Raw genomic sequence first — 17,939 nt, forward strand, 5'->3', positions numbered from 1 at the left:
CAAAAATTAACATCCATATAAAAATCAGTTAAGGAGGCTGGCACTGTGGTGTAGCAGGTTAAGCTGCAGCTTTTTTTTTTTTTTTAAAGGTTTATTTATTTGAAAGAGAGAGACAGGGAGAGAGACAGCCAGAGAGAGAGAGAGAGAAATTGATCTTCCGTCTGTTGGTTCACTCCCAGATGGCCAACACCCAGGGCTAGGCCAGGCCAAAGCTAGGAGCCAAGAGCTTCTTCCAGGTTTCCCCTGAGTGGCAGGGATCCAAGTATCTGAGCCATCTTTCACTGTTTTCCCAGGCACATTAGCAGGAATCTCGATTGGAAGTGGAGCAGGCTGGACACAAACCAGCACCCATATGAGATGCTGGTGTTGTATGCGACAGCTTAGCCCTCTGTGCCACAACACCACCCCCAAGCTGTAGCTTCTAATACTGTTAGTGCCTGTTCCGAGTCCTGACTACTCCAATTCCGATCAAGCTTCTTGCTAATGTGCATGGGGAGGCAGCAGAAGATGGCCCAAGTATCCAGACCCCTGACACCCATGTGGGAGATCAGGATGGAGTTCCTGGCTCCTGGCTTCAGCTTAGCCCATACCTAGCTGTTGTGGACATCTGGGAAGTTAAACCAATGGATGGAAGATTTTTTTTATCTCTCCCTCTCTGTAACTCTGCCTTTCAATAAATAAATCTTTTAAGAAAAATCAAACAAATGGATCTTACTGAATTCTGATTCAAGTAAACAAATTTATGACATTTATGTGACAACTCAAAATCTGAATACACTAGATATTCATTACTAAGGAATATCCAGTGTATATTGTATTATCTTATTTTCATTTAAGAGCCAGACAGATAAAGCTCACATGCACTGGTTCATTCCCCAAATGCTGGCTACACCCAGGTGAAGGCAGATTAGGTGTCTGAATGTGACTGGCAGGCACCCAAGTACTTGAGCCGTCACTTGCTGTCACAAGGGTAAACATTAGCAGGGTGCTAGAATCTAGACTGGAGCTGGGACTCCAACTCACATACTCAAATATAGAATGTGGTTGTCTTAACTGCTACACCAGACACCTGTTTTGCCTTTTTTTTTTTTTGTATTTGTGGAAAAATACACATAAAATTTACCATTTTAACTATTTTAATTGTACAGTTCAGCAGCATTATGTACTTCCATGCACCATCTATCTCCAGAATTTTCACTCATCTTGTAAAACTTAAACTATACACATTCAACAAAAACTCTTCATATTCCCCTCCCCGGCCAGTCTTGGCAACCTCTGGCCACCATTCCAATTTCTGTCTCCATGAATCAAAGTGCTCTATGTACCTCACATAAGCGGAATAATATAGTATTTGTTCTTTTGTGATGGGCTAATTTCACATAACAGATCCCCGAGGTTGATCCATGTTGAAGCATGGGTCAGAATTTCCTTCCGTTTCACAGCTGAATGTTGCCTTCAATGTAAATACTACACTCATCTGCCAATGGATGCCTGGGTTTCTTCCATTCCTGGACAACTGTGAATAATGCTATTATGAAGATGGGTGTTGGGCCAGTGCCGCGGCTCCTTAGGCTAATCCTCCGCCTTGCGGCGCCAGCACACCGGGTTCTAGTCCCGGTCGGGGTGCCGGATTCTGTCCCGGTTGCCCCTCTTCCAGGCCAGCTCTCTGCTGTGGCCCGGGAGGGCAGTGGAAGATGGCCCAAGTACTTGAGCCCTGCACCCCATGGGAGACCAGGAGAAGCACCTGGCTCCTGGCTTCAGATCGGCGCGGTGCGCCGGCCAGCTGTGGCGGCCATTGGAGGGTGAACCAACGGCAAAAGGAAGACCTTTCTCTCTGTCTCTGTCTCTCTCTCTCTCACTGTCCACTCTGTCAAAACAAAAACAAAAAAAAAAAAAAAAAAAAAAAAAGATGGGTGTTTAAATAAACCTTTAAAATCTTACTTTCCATTCTTTTGTGTATATACATAGCAGGTGGAATTGCTACATCTTTTTGATGAACCTGCCATACTGTTTTCCACTGCAGTTACACCACTTTACATTGCCACCAATAAAGGGCTTAAGTTTCTTCACATCTTCACCCACACTCATTATTTTCTGGTTTCTTGGTAGTAGCCATCCAGCTTGGCATGAGGCGGTATCATCATGCTCTTGATTTGAATTTTCCTAATAACTGGTGATTTTGAGCATCTTCTTATGTATCTTCTTTGGTTAAATGTCTATTCAACTGCTTTGCCATTTTTATTCTTAACAATTATTAAAATTATATATGCCTTATTGTCATCCCTTTTCTTTCTGCCTTTCTGTAGAAAGTAACTTTCGACTTCTTAGTGGCTTATGGACTCACAGCATTCTCATTGCCTGAGCATGACTGTTATATATGGTAAGGGGCTCAGCCTGTGCCCGCTCAGACAGTGGTAGTCCATTTTTCATCTTTGTAGCACTACCCCTGAAAATATCCTTCCTTTCTGGTATCAAGAGGATGAGGCAGACCCATCTCTGAATCTTCTTGTCTCAAGAAATTAAATCAGAAGTAGGCGTGTAGCCTAACAGTGAAGATGCTGGTTAACATGTGCACATCACAGGGGCCTGTGTCACAGCGGGTTAAGCTGCTGTCTACAGTGCTGGCATCCCATATGAGTGCATTTATTTGAGTCCCAGATGCTCCACTTCCAATCCAGCTCCCTACTAATGCACCTGGGAAGACAGTGGAAGATGGCCCAAGTCCTTGGGCCCCTGCCACCGGCATGGGAGACTCAGATGGAGTTCCTGGCTTCAGCCTGGCCCAGCCCCAGCCGCTGCAGCCATCTGGGGAGTGAACCAGCAGATGGAAGATTTGTTTCTCCCTGTCTCTCAGTAATGTTGTATTTCAAATAAATAAATCTTTAAAAGAAAAGAAAAAGATGCTCATGTCCTCTATCAGGGTGCCTGGGTTCCACTCCTGGCTCCTAGTTCAGCTTCCTGCTAATTCAGACCCTGGAAGGAAGTGGTGATGGCTCAAGGAATTGGTTTCCTACCACCCATGTGGGAGATCTGGATTGTATCTTGGCTCCAGGCCAGGGTCATTGCAGGCATTTGGGGGAGTGAACCAGCAATTCTGAAATGTCTGCCCCTCTCAGCCTCTCAAATAAAAAAAAAAAAAAAAAAAATGAAATCAGCTACCCTCCAAGGACTCCTAACTTTTTTAATGGTAAGTATATTTAGGTACCAATATCTGGGTACTGGGGATATGCATGAGTGCTAGTAGAGGAGTAAAAGTACTGGACCTCACTTGGTGAGAGCTGGAAACTTTTTAAAGATAAAAGTTGACACTGATCTTTCCAATGGAACATACTACTGCTGCACCCTGCTGGTCTGCAGACTCAGCGACCACGCTGACGATCCTTCCCGGTATCTTCCTTTTATAAACGAATAAACTGAGATTACAAGAGAATTATGTAGATTACCCAAAAATTACACTGCAATGAAATGTGGTGGGAACTGGGATTGAAGACTAGCTCTGTTATCATTCACAGAGCCCCTACAGGTAACCCCACGCGGTGCTGTCTCAGCCTTGTCAGAAATACAAAAACTCAGTCACTTGCCAAAGCCCTGCCACCGCGCTGCCCCACTGAGGACTCCCAAGGCAAGGTCTTCCAAGCCTTGGGCGGCATGAGGAGAGGAAACACTACCCCGGTTTTCTTTCTCCCTGCAGGATTCGGGAGTGAGAATGACAAGGAGAGCCCTCCATGAGAAGGGCCTGAAGCCTGAGCCCCTCAGGAGGCTCCTGCCCCGGCGGGGCCTGCGGACAAACGCTCGGCCCACTTCGGTGCCCGATACCCGAGCTCCCGGGGGAGGAAGCAAGGCCCCCAGGGCGCCAAGGACGATCCCCCAGGGGAAAGGGAGGTGAGCGGGCTCCCCAGGCAAGCAGAGGCCCCAAGATCCGGCCACCTGCCATGCCCCAGGGCGGAACGGGCCTTCGGCTCCACACCCACCGCGGGAACGCCCCGGGCGAGCGGCTCTGCGGCTGCCTAGAACCCACTACGGTCACAGCACCCACCCCGCTCGCCACTGGCTCTCGCAGACAGCAGGCCCGCCGGCGCCCGCAAAGTGTGGGAAGGCCTCGGAGACGAACTCGGACCACACCCTGACTGCCTCGCTGCGAGGTTTCCCGCGCCTCCAGCGCAGGGGAGCAGGGACACCAGGCTGCCTTGCCCACCGCAAGCGCTGAGGATGCGCGCCGTGCCGCAGCGTCCTCCACCCGCGCGAGAGGGCCGAGTCCTGTCAGCGCAACACCACAGGGTCCGCACTGGCGGAAGGTTTCCACAGCGCAAGGGTGCAGAAAATGCTGACCTCGAGCCGCCTGCATCACCTCACGACACCGACACGGCCTTTGCGGACGCCCAGGCATGTGTCGAGGCCTGCGCATGCGTCGAGGTCCGCGCGTGCGTCTAGGCCCGCGCATGCGCGAGGCCCCGTGCGGCGTGTCTCCGTAGCCCCTTCGCAGGTGGGCCTCGCTAATAGGCGTGTGGACCGGGTGACCTCCAGGGCGAGAGCGTGTGCATCAGGAACTTAACACCAGGTGCCAACCTCACCAGGCAACCTGACAACCCCCGCAGGCAAGAGGCCTTTGAGCCCAGATCCCCATTTCGCACCCGGGACCCATGTGGAGGGGAGAGACTTGTGGCGCAGCCCTGAGCCAGCCCAGCCTACCTGGAAATCTCCACCGGGGCGAATGAGCCATTCGGTGGTTCCAAAGGGCTTTCACCCACCTCCCGCTTCCCGACTTCACTAGTGGGCGAGTCATGCTCAGAGATAGAAACGTGTCCTGTTTGTTGAGGGCTTACTGTGTGTCAGGCATTGTGATTTACGGGAATTACTTAACCCTCACCGTATCTCTGTGACATAGATAGTCTGGTTATCAGCATTTTACAGATGGAGAAACTTAAGTTCCGGAGAGATTAAGGGACCTGCCCCAAATCGCACAGCGGGTATGTTGCAGAACCAGCATTAAGACCCAGGTCAGCTTGCCCTACTGTGCCACTTCTCGTGGGACACCGTGAGGTTCAGGCTGTGGGTTTGACAGGACATCCATTTTTCGCCATTATATGCACCACTTTTTGGATTAAAGTGAGTAGATACTCCCTGGGATGAGAGTTAGCATGTGCACCAATGATTGAGATGAACTCTCATAATTACAGCCAGTGCTTTAGGCTCCGCCTGTGGGTCCCTGGGATAATCTCCAGGCTGATGATGGTTAAGGAAGTTTTGCTCCAGGACCGGTTCCTGTGTGGAACCTTCCTTGAGGCCAAGGAAGATGGTCTCTGGCCATTTGTCATCCCGCTGGGTTGCTTGGGAAGTTCATCCAGTTCCTCCGGACTAAGGTTTCCAAATTCCCAGTGGATAGTAATCTTCAGGATTTGGGAATGAAAAATTGGGATTCTTGAAATCATCTTTTTCTGTATTTTTCATAACTTTCTGAATGTTTTTTGAAACGAGAAATACACATATCACTTGTCAGCCTTTTGGCTAAAGACCAAATGGCAGAAATACAGTTACAAAGATCTGTAGGCCACAGCAGATTTTAAAAGCTGAGACATTCCAGCAAACATTATTAGTTAATTTTTTTTTAAGTTTAAATCTTCAATCAGAGTAGTAGCACTACACCAAGTTGAGTTGAAATTGCCAACTTGAGGACTTGTTTCCAAAACATGTTCTTTCTTGGGACATCATTCAGAGAATTTATATAAAATACACCATGACTGTAAACACATTAATACTTACTTTCTGTTAACAGGCATCCACGGCCATGAATTCACTTTAATCTATTCAACAACTACTAAAAAGCCTAACCAGATTGGGACATCTCTCCCACACCTGTACCAAGGTCCGGGAATGCCTGTCTTAACTGTAGCCTCTGGGTTAGCATTTCCTTCTGCTTTTCACTTGACATCAGTGGATTCCTTCAAACCAGGAATGCTTCTGTGTTGAGTATGAAGCATTAGTTCTCGCAGGAGAAGGACGCTTTCTCTCATTTTGTGTTTCTGGACTCATTGGAATTCAGCAACACATACATTTCCCACTAAACGCCGAGAGTATTTCCTGCATAGAAGCAGTACCATGGATTGAGCAAGACTGACAAAGCAGCTCGACTGCAGGTGTATTACCCAGAGCATGGTCATGGTCAAGGGAAGACATGGCCGCTTCCCAGTTTCAGGGGCCTCAGAGCCAGAGGATCCAAGGATCTACCAGAGCCTGGTTGTGAGACCTTGGGCAAGTCCCTTTCCCTCTCTCAGCATCAGTGTAGTGGGTGGAAGAATGTGTGTAAATGCTCACTCTGGGAGGCAAAGGGTGAAGGGAGAATGTGGCTTTGGCGTCAGTCGAAGGTCTGATTCCTGGCTGCGTGACTTACTACCTCTTTGATTTGGGGCAAGTTCTCACCACTCCATTTTTTCTCTCTGTAAAATGAGGTCACTGATTCAACCTATTTCACAGGGTTTTAGTGAGTTGAAATGAGAACACCCAGGAAACATTCCCAGCATAGAGCAGGGTGCATTGTAAATGTTTGATCAGTGTGAACCTGTAGAGTTAGGAACCGCGGTGTCTACCTCCCCAGGGCACTTGGAGAAGGAAAGGGAGGTGGGGGGAAGTACTTTCTAAGCTGTGAATTGGTGTACACACTCTTCTCTTTCCTTTACAGCAGTTAGGTGCATAACTTTATGGTATCTCCAAGGAAGGGGCCCGAGAATAACTTACCTGTATCCATAGAAGGTAGTCATGTGGAGGAAGCAGGGTTACCATAGTTAGCTGGAAAATAGGTGTAGCATGCACTTAGGTGAGAGTCAGTGGCAGGCAAGTGAACAAACTCTAGTGTGAGATGATTTGGGGCCTGCCCAGGGGTGGGGAGACAGCTCATTGTCATATGGAGGCTTTGGAGGAAGGGTGGTGTTACATGGAACCTGCCCACTGTTGCAGGTGTCGGATCTGAACTTGGAAAACCTCCCCACTAGGGGGAGCCAGCGCGCATCTGCCCCTGCTGGGCATGCACCTGTGATGTCGTCGCTCATCCCGTGGAGTGTAGGCCAAACCTGGCTCAGAGGTCTTTCCAGAGGCATTCTCCTGTGATCCTGACGGCAGCCCCATAAACACTAGCACTACCCTAGTTTTGCAGGTAAGGGCTGGGAGTCTGGGAGGAAAGAGAAGTCCATTGCCGAGGTCACACAGTTGACCTGTCATGGCATTGGGATTCAGACAAGCATCCAAGCCCTTAACCCACACCAAGCTGCCTCAGCCCACCAGATGCCCGATTGCTGGTCTTAAACCAGGAAGAAGAAAACCCCAACAGGTGAGGTTTTAGCACCTAAGTGTCCTCCTCTCTTGCCTTCGGGAACAATCCTCGCTCTCCCAAGACCACTCCTGCTGCTCTGCACACTGCTTCCAGGGCTGTTTTCTCTGCTTAGCCCTTAAGTCAGGGCCCCGTGGGTCCCATCCGGGACTCTGTTTTCTTTCTTTTGCACAAGTGAGAGATCTGTCTTCTTTAGCCAGCAGCCTCAGCAACTGCTCATCTCTCCTTCGAACCCAAGCTGCCCCTCTCAGCACCAGCCTGGTCAACCAGTTGCCTACCGACCTGGCCTCTGAGGTTTCAGGTTCCCCAACTGATTGCGCACTCCCTTAACGCACCTAACCTCCTGGGTGCCCCCTTCCTGTGTCCCATGGCCTCTTGAGTTTTGGATGCTGGCGTCGTGGTGGGGGAGTCCAGGAAACCTTGAAAGACAAAGTCTCATGAGTCAAAAGTTCTTGGGGGCTACAGATGGGCTTCAGGGAATCTTCTCTGAGGTGCCAGCAGTTTGGGAGTGACCCTGGAGAATGGAATGTTTTCATCATTTAATCATTCAGCTATCTACTGAGTGCCCAGCCTAAGAGTATGGTCACGGGTAGAGCAGTCCCCCAGTCAAACAGATAGGATCCCTGGCTTCAAGGGAACCTTCTAGACCCGCAGGGAAGAGTGACATTAAGCCAACTTCCCAAAAGGCAAACTCTTTTTAAACTGTGATAACTGGCATGAAGGAAAAGTTCCGAAAGGAATATAATAGCTCTAAATTAGACCTGGGGATATTGGGGAAGGGGGAGACAAAGACAACCATTTTGAGAAAGAGAATTACTGTATCCTTGAGACCTTAGATGGGAGAAGAGCTTGGGATGTTGGGAAAACTCAAGTGAACCCATGGGGCTGGAACCAAGTGTGTCGGGAGATGGGACTGGAAGGGCTGGACAGGGATGGTGGCAGGGACCTTGTGGGCCATGGTCAGAGACCATTTCAAAGTGACCAGAAAGTCACAGGTAGTACAAAGGACATCCTTTCCCCCGGGCTCACCTGTTGTTAACCTTGTAACCCCATTTGCTTTTCGACCTGCTCTCTGTATTTAACACGTATACATGTGATTTTTATTCAGAACTTTTTGAGGATACATTGCATACGTCATATTCCCGTACCCCTAGATACAGTGTGTTGTCTCCCACCATAGTGCGGTTATCCACTCCACTGAATTTGACATTGATGCAATATGGTAGCTAGTGCACCACTTAACCTTGTCAATTGTCTCAATAATGTGCTTTCTATAACATTTTCCCCTTTGGTACAAGATCTGGTCTTGGGATTCCATGTTGGATTACATTGTCATTTCTTCTGCATATCCTTTGACCTGGAGTAGTTTGCCTTTCTTTCTGCTTTATGCCACGGGCATTATTGAAGAGTGTGGTCTTGCCACTTATTTTAATAGACTGGTCTCATTGTGGAGGTTTCCACAGTTTGTTCACTGTTGTGTGTGAGCTGTGCATTCCTGACTGGAAGATGGCATACGTGATGGTGTGTTCTTCTCGGTGTACAAACTAGAGGCCCAGCAGTGTCTTACCTGTCCCTCTGTGGTGGTTTTAATTCTGATCACTGTGGTCTGATGCCTCCTTCAGAGTTACGATTTCCTCTGTGTCTAATAAACAATCTTTAAGGAGAGACTTTGAGACTGTGAAGACGACCCTGCTCCAATCAGCAGTTGAATAGATGGTGTTTCACATCTACTGATGACCCCTGCCTCAATAAACCTTTATCTGTGATGGTTACAAAGTGATAAGTGTTCAATTCCAGCACTCCCTCCATGTGTATTATTAACACTTGACATTCTTCACAACATTTATTTATAATTTACTGTTAAGAGGAACTCTTGAATTTCTATTATTTTCTACAATTTTATAATTAGTTATTAACATATTAAATTGCCCCAGATCTGGCTAGTGGGAGCCCCTTGAAACTAGAAGCCTTGTCATCTCCAGTGGAGTGAGTGGCAGGATTCAACTTGCATATAGGACCAGTCTGACTGCCATGCCTTGTGGACATGCAAACAGGGAGGCGGGAAGCCCCCTCAGGAGGCTCTTGTGTAACCCAGATGGGTGATGTGGCTTAGACACATGTATGCCCAGATAACATACAGGACAGAGGGGACGGAGAGATGTAAGAAACACTGGAGCGAGACTCAGCAGGACTTAGTGCATTGAATAGGTGAGTGGTTGGGAGAGAAGAACCAGGGATGGCAGGGTGGCTGGGTGAAGCTGTATGACACACACACACTTACATATATAAAATCCTGCAGCTGGTGAGAGAAGTCCAGGCTAGAAGTAAATTTAGGCGCTTCCACATGGAGATGATTTTGGACCCATGGTCTTGATCTAAGACACTACTGGGGTACATGACTCCTGAAGGTGCTTACTCTGGGCACAGGTAGAGGCGTGTGGCAGGGGAAGGCAATGCAGCCCGGGTGTCAGGCCAAATCCTGAGCGCTGCGGGGGAGCCTTGTGGAGTTCTGAGTGGGGCAGTGAGTCTTCAGCAGTTGTGTTTTATAAAGGTGGTTCTGACAGCCAAGGAGACTGACTTGGAGGGCCACAGGCAGCTTTGGAGGGAACGGCTAATGCTGTTTCTTTCTAAAGTGAATCTGCCTGTCTTTGCCCCTGGGAATTGCTCAGCTGGGTTCCCATGCCTGGAATGCCTTCTCCTTGTTCATCTGGGTGCACAAAAGCTGATCAGAACACCTGTCTCCAGTGCACTTACCAGCCCCAATTAATGTGATCGCAAACCCTCATCTCCCTGCCTCATTTTGGCTAGGGCCACACGCCTTGGTTCTGGGCCCTTTCCCCAGCCCAGGGCAGTGTAGCTGCAAGCATGGGCCGGTCCCTGAGGTTGGCCGGAGTGGCTGGGGACCATGAGCCTCTGCTCCTGTGCTTCAGGTTCAATGTGGTCTCTGTCACCCAGACAACCACCCATTCAAACCTGTATCTTATCCCCTCCGCAGATGGGTTCAAGTGTGGATGAACAGCCTAGTGTATCTTCTCAGTGGTGGCGTTGTGAAAGAAACCCACCTACGAGGCGCCGACAGCCTGCTGGCAGACACAACCAAAGGCAGAAATTTTAAGAGAGCAGGAGGGACAGAACCTGTAGGAGAAAGGAATTGCAAGACTGTTCCTAGTTGGAGCAATCAGGGTAGGTCCCTGGAGAAGGTGGCACTTGAGCTAGGCTTGAGGACAGAGAAAACTGTTTTCCATTTCATAAAAAAAAAAAAAAAATTGATTAGTCACCGAAAAATAAGAAAAAAATCAAAGCCTTACGTCCTCATGTTTTATTGACACCACCAGCACAGCCGTTATTGGTTGCATAATATTTCACCAGGCAGATACTCTATAGTTAGTCCTCCTGTTGTTGAAGTCTTTCATTCCAAGCCTCACGACATCAGCTTGGGGCCTGTGGCTGGGCAGTGGGGACAGAAGCAACACTGGGGACCGGATGCTACTCAGGAATCAGTGCTTGAGCCCATCCATTCTTCCATTCAGCAAATGTTTATTTCTTTTAAGCATTTATTTGTTTATTTGAAAGGCAGATTGAAGAGGGAGAGGGAGAGGGAGAGAGATGGAGGGAGAGGCAGAGAGAATCTTCCATCAGCTGGCTCACTTCCCAAATGATCACAACAGCTGGGCCTGGGCCAGGCCTAAGCGTGAGTCTCCTACGCAGATGCAGGGCCCAAGCACTTGGGCTGTCCTCTGTTGCTTTCCCAGGTGCATTAGCAGGGAGCTGGATCAGATGTGGAGCAGCTGGGACTCAAACCGGCGCCCATATGGGATGCAGGGCACCGCAGTCAGCTACTTTACCCCTTACATCACAGCGCTGGCCCCCTCAGCAAATGTTTATTAAGGACCCAACGCCTGTCACTCCCTGAGGATACCGTGAGTATTGACACATGGTCTCTGTCCTGTCAAGCAAGGGAAGTATGACTGGAAAGAATTAGTCGTGGAGGGGCAGGCACTGTGGCACAGCAGGTTAAGCTCCCTCTTGGGATGCCTGCATCCCGAGGGCCTTGTTCGAGTCCCAACTACTCCACTTCTGATCGAGCTTCCTATTAAGGAATCCTGGGAGGCAGTAGATGATGGCTCAAGTACTTAGGTTCCCACCATCCATCTGGGAGACCCGGCTGGAGTTCCTGGCTCTTGGCTTCTGGCTGTAGCCTGGCCCAGCCTTGGCTCTTGCAGTTGTTTAGGGAGTGAGCCAATGGATCTTTCTATCTCTCTCTCTTCCTCTCTCTCTGTGTGTGCACGTGTGTGTGTGAGTGTATCTTTCTCTCTTTCTCTGCCTTTCAAATAAATACTTTTTTTTTTTATTTACAAAAAGAATTAACATGTAGTGGGCCACAGTGGGAGCACAGTTTGTACAGAAGGAAGTGGTGGTATCTGGAGAATAAAGCTGAAGGAAGCTGAAGCCCTGGGAGTCAAGGAGAAAACCAGGCGGAGCAGGAGCACTGAGAGCGAGCGAGGACGGAGCACCCGGGCGGGGACCATGTTCCTGAGGGCACGGCTGCCTGCACAGGCAGAAGCACATCCTACCTACTCTCAGGCTTTGGGGAGCTTGTTTTCCTGTTCCCGTCCTCCCTGTCTCCCATTTTCAGGGGACTGCTGTTACAATATTTCCCAAAACCCCAACTTGCGTGCTTCATTCATTCATTTATTTTTCTCTCTTTTTGACACTAGAAGTATTTTGTGCTATTAATTTACCTCTTCATATAGCTTTGGCTGTACCCTACTTTTAAAAATTCTTTCCTAGTCTGGTTTTTATTCTTGACTTCTTGTCCTAAGGGTAATATGAGATGGTAATATGATATGTTTTTAAATTTCTAAGCGGTGTGTTTTATGTTATTGTTAGTTGCATTTTGATCAGAGTGGCTTCTAGAATTTCTACTTTTCAAAATTTACCAAAATTTTCTCCATAGCTTAATATTTATTGAATTTTGTCACTGTTCATGAAACTTGAAAAATAGGCATACCATTTGTTTTCAGGGTAAAAAAATTTATATGTTCATATTCATATCCTCTATGTCTTTATTTATTTTTTGATTACTTGTTCAGAAAATGTGTTAGAATATTTACAATAAAACTGTTTCTCATGTTTTCCTTTGTATTCCTAAGCATTTAATTTCACAGATCTCTGTTGCTTATTTAACACACAGAAAATTAAAGCCTTTCATTGTTAATTATACCTTTTAAAGAGTAAGATCTCAGGGTCTGGAGTCACATAGCCTGGATTTAAATCCCAGTTCCACTATTTGTCAGATTAGATTCCTTATCTATCAAATGGAAATAGGGGGCCATAGTGGGTAAAGCCACCATCTTCAAAGCCAGGATCACATATGGGTGCTGGTTCAAGTACTGGCTGCTCCACTTCTGATCCAGCTCTATGCTGTGGCCTGGGAAAGCAGTGGAAGATGGCCCAAGTGCTCGGGCCCTGCACCCGCATGGGAGACCAGGAGAAGCACCTGGCTCCTGGTTTCGGATCAGTGCAGTGCGCTGGCCGCAGCGGCCATTGGAGGGTGAACCAACGGCAAAGGAAGCCCTTTCTCTCTGTCTCTCTCTCTCACTGTCCACTCTGCCTGTCCAAAAAATAAATAAATAAATAAATGGATAAATCTTTACAAAAATCAAAATAGACAAACTCAAAAAGAAAAACAACAAGGAAAAGAAGTTGATGGCTTTCCAGCCTGCAGAATCCTGGTGATATTCTTAATTTTGGACGGTAGGATCAGGTGGTTCAACTCAACACAGACACTGGCACCGTGGTCCACTCTGACTCTGCTAGGCGGGCAGGGTGGAAGAAGCGGGGATGGCCTAGGCTTCCCCAGAAGTTCCCTTCGGCTCTGTGCCCTGCCCAGGCGCTCGGATCCCTTGCCCTAGCTCTGTGAGCCCAGACTCTGGGTCTTGCCGCCAGCGGCTCACTCCCATCCCCTTCCAAGGCTCACTGCTGCACCCATCACCCAGGGGAACTTTGATGCTCTGCCACACCTTTCCCAAGCAGGCTCCTACCCAGCAATTGCTGTGTAAGCACAAAAGTCCAGCTACTTTGTTCTGAGGTGAGATGAACGCCAAGGTGGTGTTTACACGAACGCCAGAGCTCCGCCCAGGACCAGGCTGGGGCTCACGGCCTCATCCGAAGACTTCTTTAAGAAAGCACCTGCCCTGGCTGGCGCCGCGGCTCACTAGGCTAATCCTCCGCCTTGCGGCACCGGCACACCGGGTTCTAGTCCCGGTCGGGGTGCCGGATTCTGTCCCGGTGCCCCTCTTCCAGGCCAGCTCTCTGCTGTGGCCCGGGAGTGCAGTGGAGGATGGCCCAGGTGCTTGGGCCCTGCACCCCATGGGAGACCAGGAAAAGCACCTGGCTCCTGCCATCAGATCAGCGCGGTGCGCCGGCCACAGCGCACTGGCTGCGGCGGCCATTGGAGGGTGAACCAACGGCAAAGGAAGACCTTTCTCTCTGTCTCTCTCTCTCACTGTCCACTCCTGCCTGTCAAAAAAAAAAAAAAAAAAAAAAAAAAAAAAAAAACACACACACAAAAACACCACACCTGCCCTTTCATCTGCAGCCCAGGGTCAGCCTCCGGAGCAGCAGCAGCAGCAGCTGGGGAGAGGGGGAATCCAAGCTGAGACAGCCTGCTTCTCGCTCCCCGACACGGGACAAGTTCTGATGTGAGAAGGGTACGGTAGTCGGTCTGTTTTGGTTGCAAGGGACATGAACCCCAAAAGTCCAGATTTAGATAAGAAAAGCAGGGCTGAGGAGAAGGATCCTGGAGACTGGAAGTGAAGAGGTGCTGGACAGGAAGGAACGAGGCGCTACCATAGGGTTCCTTAAAAAGATGGGGCTGGGGCCAGCATTGTGGCTTAACAGGCAAAACTGTCGCCTACAGAGCTGACATCCCACTGGGTGCCAGTTCAAGTCCTGGCTGCTCCACTTCCAATCCAGATCTCTGCTGTGGCCTGAGAAAGCAGTAGAAGATGGCCCAAGACCTTGGACCCCTGCACCTGCATGGGAGACCAAGAAGAGGACCTGGCTCCTGGCTTCAGATCAGTGCAGCTCTGGCCATTGCAGCCATTTGGGGAGTGAACCCGTGGACGGGAGATCTCTCTGTATTTGCCTCTCTGTAACTCTACCTTTCAAATAAATAAATACATCTTTAAAAAATAATAATTAATGGGGCTGGCACTGTGGTGCAGTAGGTTGATCCTCTGCCTGTGGCACCGGTTCTGGTCCCAGCTGCTCTCCTTCCAATCCAGCTCTTTGCTACGGCCTGGGAAAGCAATAGAAGATGGCCCAAGTCCTTGGGCCCCTGCACCTGCATGGGAGACCTAGAAAAAGCTCCAGGCTCCTGGCTTCAGACTGGCCCAGCTCTAGCCATTGCGGCCATTTGGAGAGTGAACCAGTGGATGAAAGATTCTTTTTGTCTTTCTCTTTCTTTGTAACTCTGCCTTTCAAATAAATAAATAAAATCTTTTTTAAAAAATGGGAAAGGCATTTAACATAGTGATTTGGCCATTGTGGGCACTTGGGGAGAGAATCAGCAGATGGAAAATCTCTCTGTGTGCCTTTCAAATAAATACATTCTAAAATTTAATTTAAAACAAAAACAAAGAATCTCAGTGGGCTATAGGAGAACTTCAAGTGGCTTTATATGTGTGTGGGTAAAGTCCCCGACAGAAGTTGAGGACAGAAAAATATTTAATTAATTTATTTGAAAGTCAGAGTTACAGTGAGAGGAAGAGAGAGAGAGAGAGAGAGAGAGAGAGAGAGAGAGAATCTTCCAGCTGTTGTTTCACTCCCCAAATGGTTGCAATGGCCAGGGCTGGGCCAGGCTGAAGCCAGGAGTCAGGAGCTTCTACCGGGTCTCCCATGTGGGTGCAGGGGCCCAAGGACTTGGGCCATCTTCTACTGCTTTCCCAGGCCACAGCAGAGAGCTGGATCAGAAGTGGAGCAGCCGGGACTTGAACTGGCGCCCATATGGGATGCTGATGCTATAGGTGGAGGGTTTACCTGCTATGCCACAATGCCGGCCCCAGAAAAATGTTTTGAAAATGTAATGGTCAAGGAGGAAGCACCTGGCTCCTGGCTTTGGATCAGCGCAGCGCATTGGCCATAGCAGCCATTTAGGGGGTGAACCAACAGAAGGAAGACCTCTCTCTCTGTCTTCTCTCTCACTGTCTAACTCTGCCTGTCAAAAAAAAAAAAAAAAAAAAAAAGAAAAGAAAAGAAAAGAAAAAAGAAAGAAAGAAAGAAAAGAAAATGTAATGAAATGTAATGGTAAAACATTTTCCAAACTTAACAAATCTATAATCTCTTTGATTCAAGAAACTCCAGAACCACAAGTACAGAGACTATGAATAAAACTAAAACAACATATCATAATTAAATTGTTCAAGATAAATTAGAGATTTATTTATTTATTTGAAAGTCAGAATTACATTAAGGAGAGGGAGAGAGGGAGAGGGAGAGGGGGAGAGGGGGAGAGGGAGAGAGAGAGGGAGAGAGGGGGAGGGAGAGAAGGAGAGAGGGGGAGGGGGGAGGGAGAGAGGGAGAGAGGGGGAGAAAGTCTTCCATCCACTGGTTCACTCCCCAAATGGCTGCAATGGCTGGAGCTGGGCCAGTCCAAAGCCAGGAGCTTCTTCCGGGTTTCCCACACTGGTGCAGGGGCCCAAGGACTTGGATCATCTTCCACCGCTTTCCCAGGCCAGAGCAGAGAGCTGGATCAGAAATGGAGCAGCCAGGACTTGAATCGGTGCCCATATGGGATTCTGACACCGCAGGCGGCAGCTTTACTCCCTGTGCCACAGCCTTGGCCCCCAGTGATAGAATCTTAAAATAGCTGGGGAGATGGTACTTATGTTACATACCAAAAATACAGATAAGGATGATGTCAGATTTTTCAGCCAGAATAATTCAAGTGAGAAGACAGTCAAAAGGTATTCCTAAAATAATGAAAGGACAGGGCCAGCGCTGTGGTGTAATGGGTAAAGCCGCTACCTGCAGTGCCAGCATCCCATATGGGTGCCGGTTCAAGTACCGGCTGCTCCACTTCCCATCCAGCTCTCTGCTATGGCCTGGGAAAGCAGTAGAAGATGGCCCAAGTCCTGGCTTTGGATTGGCGCAATTCCACCCATTGTGGCCAACTGGGGAGTAAACCAATGGATGGAAGACCTCTCTCTCTCTCTCCTCTCGTTCTCTCTGTGTAACTCTTTCAAATAAATTAATTTTTATTTTAAAAAAGTAATGAAAGGGGCCAGCACTGTGGCGTAGTAGGCTAATATCTGCCTGTGGCGCCACATGAGTGCCGGTTCAAATCTCAGCTGCTCCTCTTCCGATCTGGTTCTCTGCTATGGCCTGGGAAAGCAGTGGAAGATGGCCCACGTCCTTGGGCCCCTGCACCCACATGGGAGAACTGGAAGATGCTCCTGGCTCCTGGCTTTGGATTGGCTCATCTCTGGCCATCGCGGCCGTTTGGGGAATGAACCATGGATGGAAGACCTCTCTATTTTTCCCTCTCTCTGTCTGTAACTCTACATCTCAAATAAGTAAGTCTTTAAAAAAATTAATGAAAGAAAGGGTCAGCATCCCACCTGGGTACAAGTTCAACTCCTGGCTGCTCCACTTCTGATCCAGCTCCTGGCTAATGGCCTGGGAAAGCAGCAGAAGATGGCCCAAGTGGCTGGGTACCTGCCACCCACAACGAAGCTCCTGGCTCCTGGCTTCAGCCTGGCCCAGCTCCAGCTGTTGCAGCCATCGATGGAAGATCTGTCACTCTGCCTTTCAAATAAATAATCTTTTTTAAAAAATGAAGGTGTTAGGACAGTAGTCATAGCAACCATATCTGTGAGTCCTTGCCATCCACTTAAGAGACCCCTACGGAGTTCCAGGTTCCTTGGCCAGGCCCAGCCCCAGCTGTTGGAGGGATTTGGGAAGAAAGCCAGCAAATGGATAATCTCTCTCATCGTTCTTTGTTGCTCTGCTTTTCAAATAAATAAATTTTAAAAACTTAAAAATAGGGGCTGTGACACAGGTTAAGCCTCTACCTGTGGTGCTGGCATCCCATGGGCACCGGTTCGAGTCCCGGCTGCTCCACTTCTGATCCAGCTCTCTGCTTATGGCTTGGGAAAGCAGTGGAGGATGGCCCAAGTGGTTGGGCCCCTGCACCCATATGGGAGACTAGGAGGAAACTCCTGGCTGCTGGCTTCGGATTGCCCCAGCTCCAGCCATTGCAGCCATTTGGGGAGTGACCCAGTAGATGGAAGACCTCTTTCTCTGTCTGTCTGTCTGTCTCTAACTCTGCCTTTCAAATAAATAAAATAAATCTTTAAATATATATATGCTGTTTGGGATGCTCAAATCCAAAGTCAGAGTGTCTGGACTTGAGTCCTGGCTCTTCTCTCAATTCCAGCTTCTGCTCTTGCGCACTCTGGGGGGCAGCAGGTGGCGGCTCAAGTCCTTTTGTCCCTGCCACCCACAGAGGAGCCCTGGATGGAGTTCTGAGCTCCTGGCTTTACCCTGGCCCTTCTCTGACTGTTGTGAGCATTTAGGGAGTAAAACCATAGATGTAAGGTCCCTCTCTTGCGCA

At 48.7% G+C, this 17,939-nt stretch overlaps 1 protein-coding gene across 1 annotated transcript in view; it reads left to right on the forward strand.

Moving 5' to 3' along the window:
* The window catches only part of BCL7C (BAF chromatin remodeling complex subunit BCL7C), a 32,818-nt gene extending 26,301 nt beyond the window's left edge, over positions 1 to 6,517 (forward strand). The window contains exon 6 of the mRNA XM_051835008.3: positions 3,692 to 6,517. Coding sequence (XP_051690968.1) covers positions 3,692 to 3,886 — 195 coding nt within the window. The 3' untranslated portion in view covers positions 3,887 to 6,517. The remainder of the gene's footprint in view (positions 1 to 3,691) is intronic.
* The last annotated feature ends 11,422 nt before the right edge of the window (positions 6,518 to 17,939 follow it).

Source organism: Oryctolagus cuniculus, chromosome 19 (assembly GCF_051225735.1).
Source record: "Oryctolagus cuniculus isolate XC-2025 breed Fujian yellow rabbit chromosome 19, ASM5122573v1, whole genome shotgun sequence".
Classification (NCBI taxonomy): Eukaryota; Metazoa; Chordata; class Mammalia; order Lagomorpha; family Leporidae; genus Oryctolagus; species Oryctolagus cuniculus.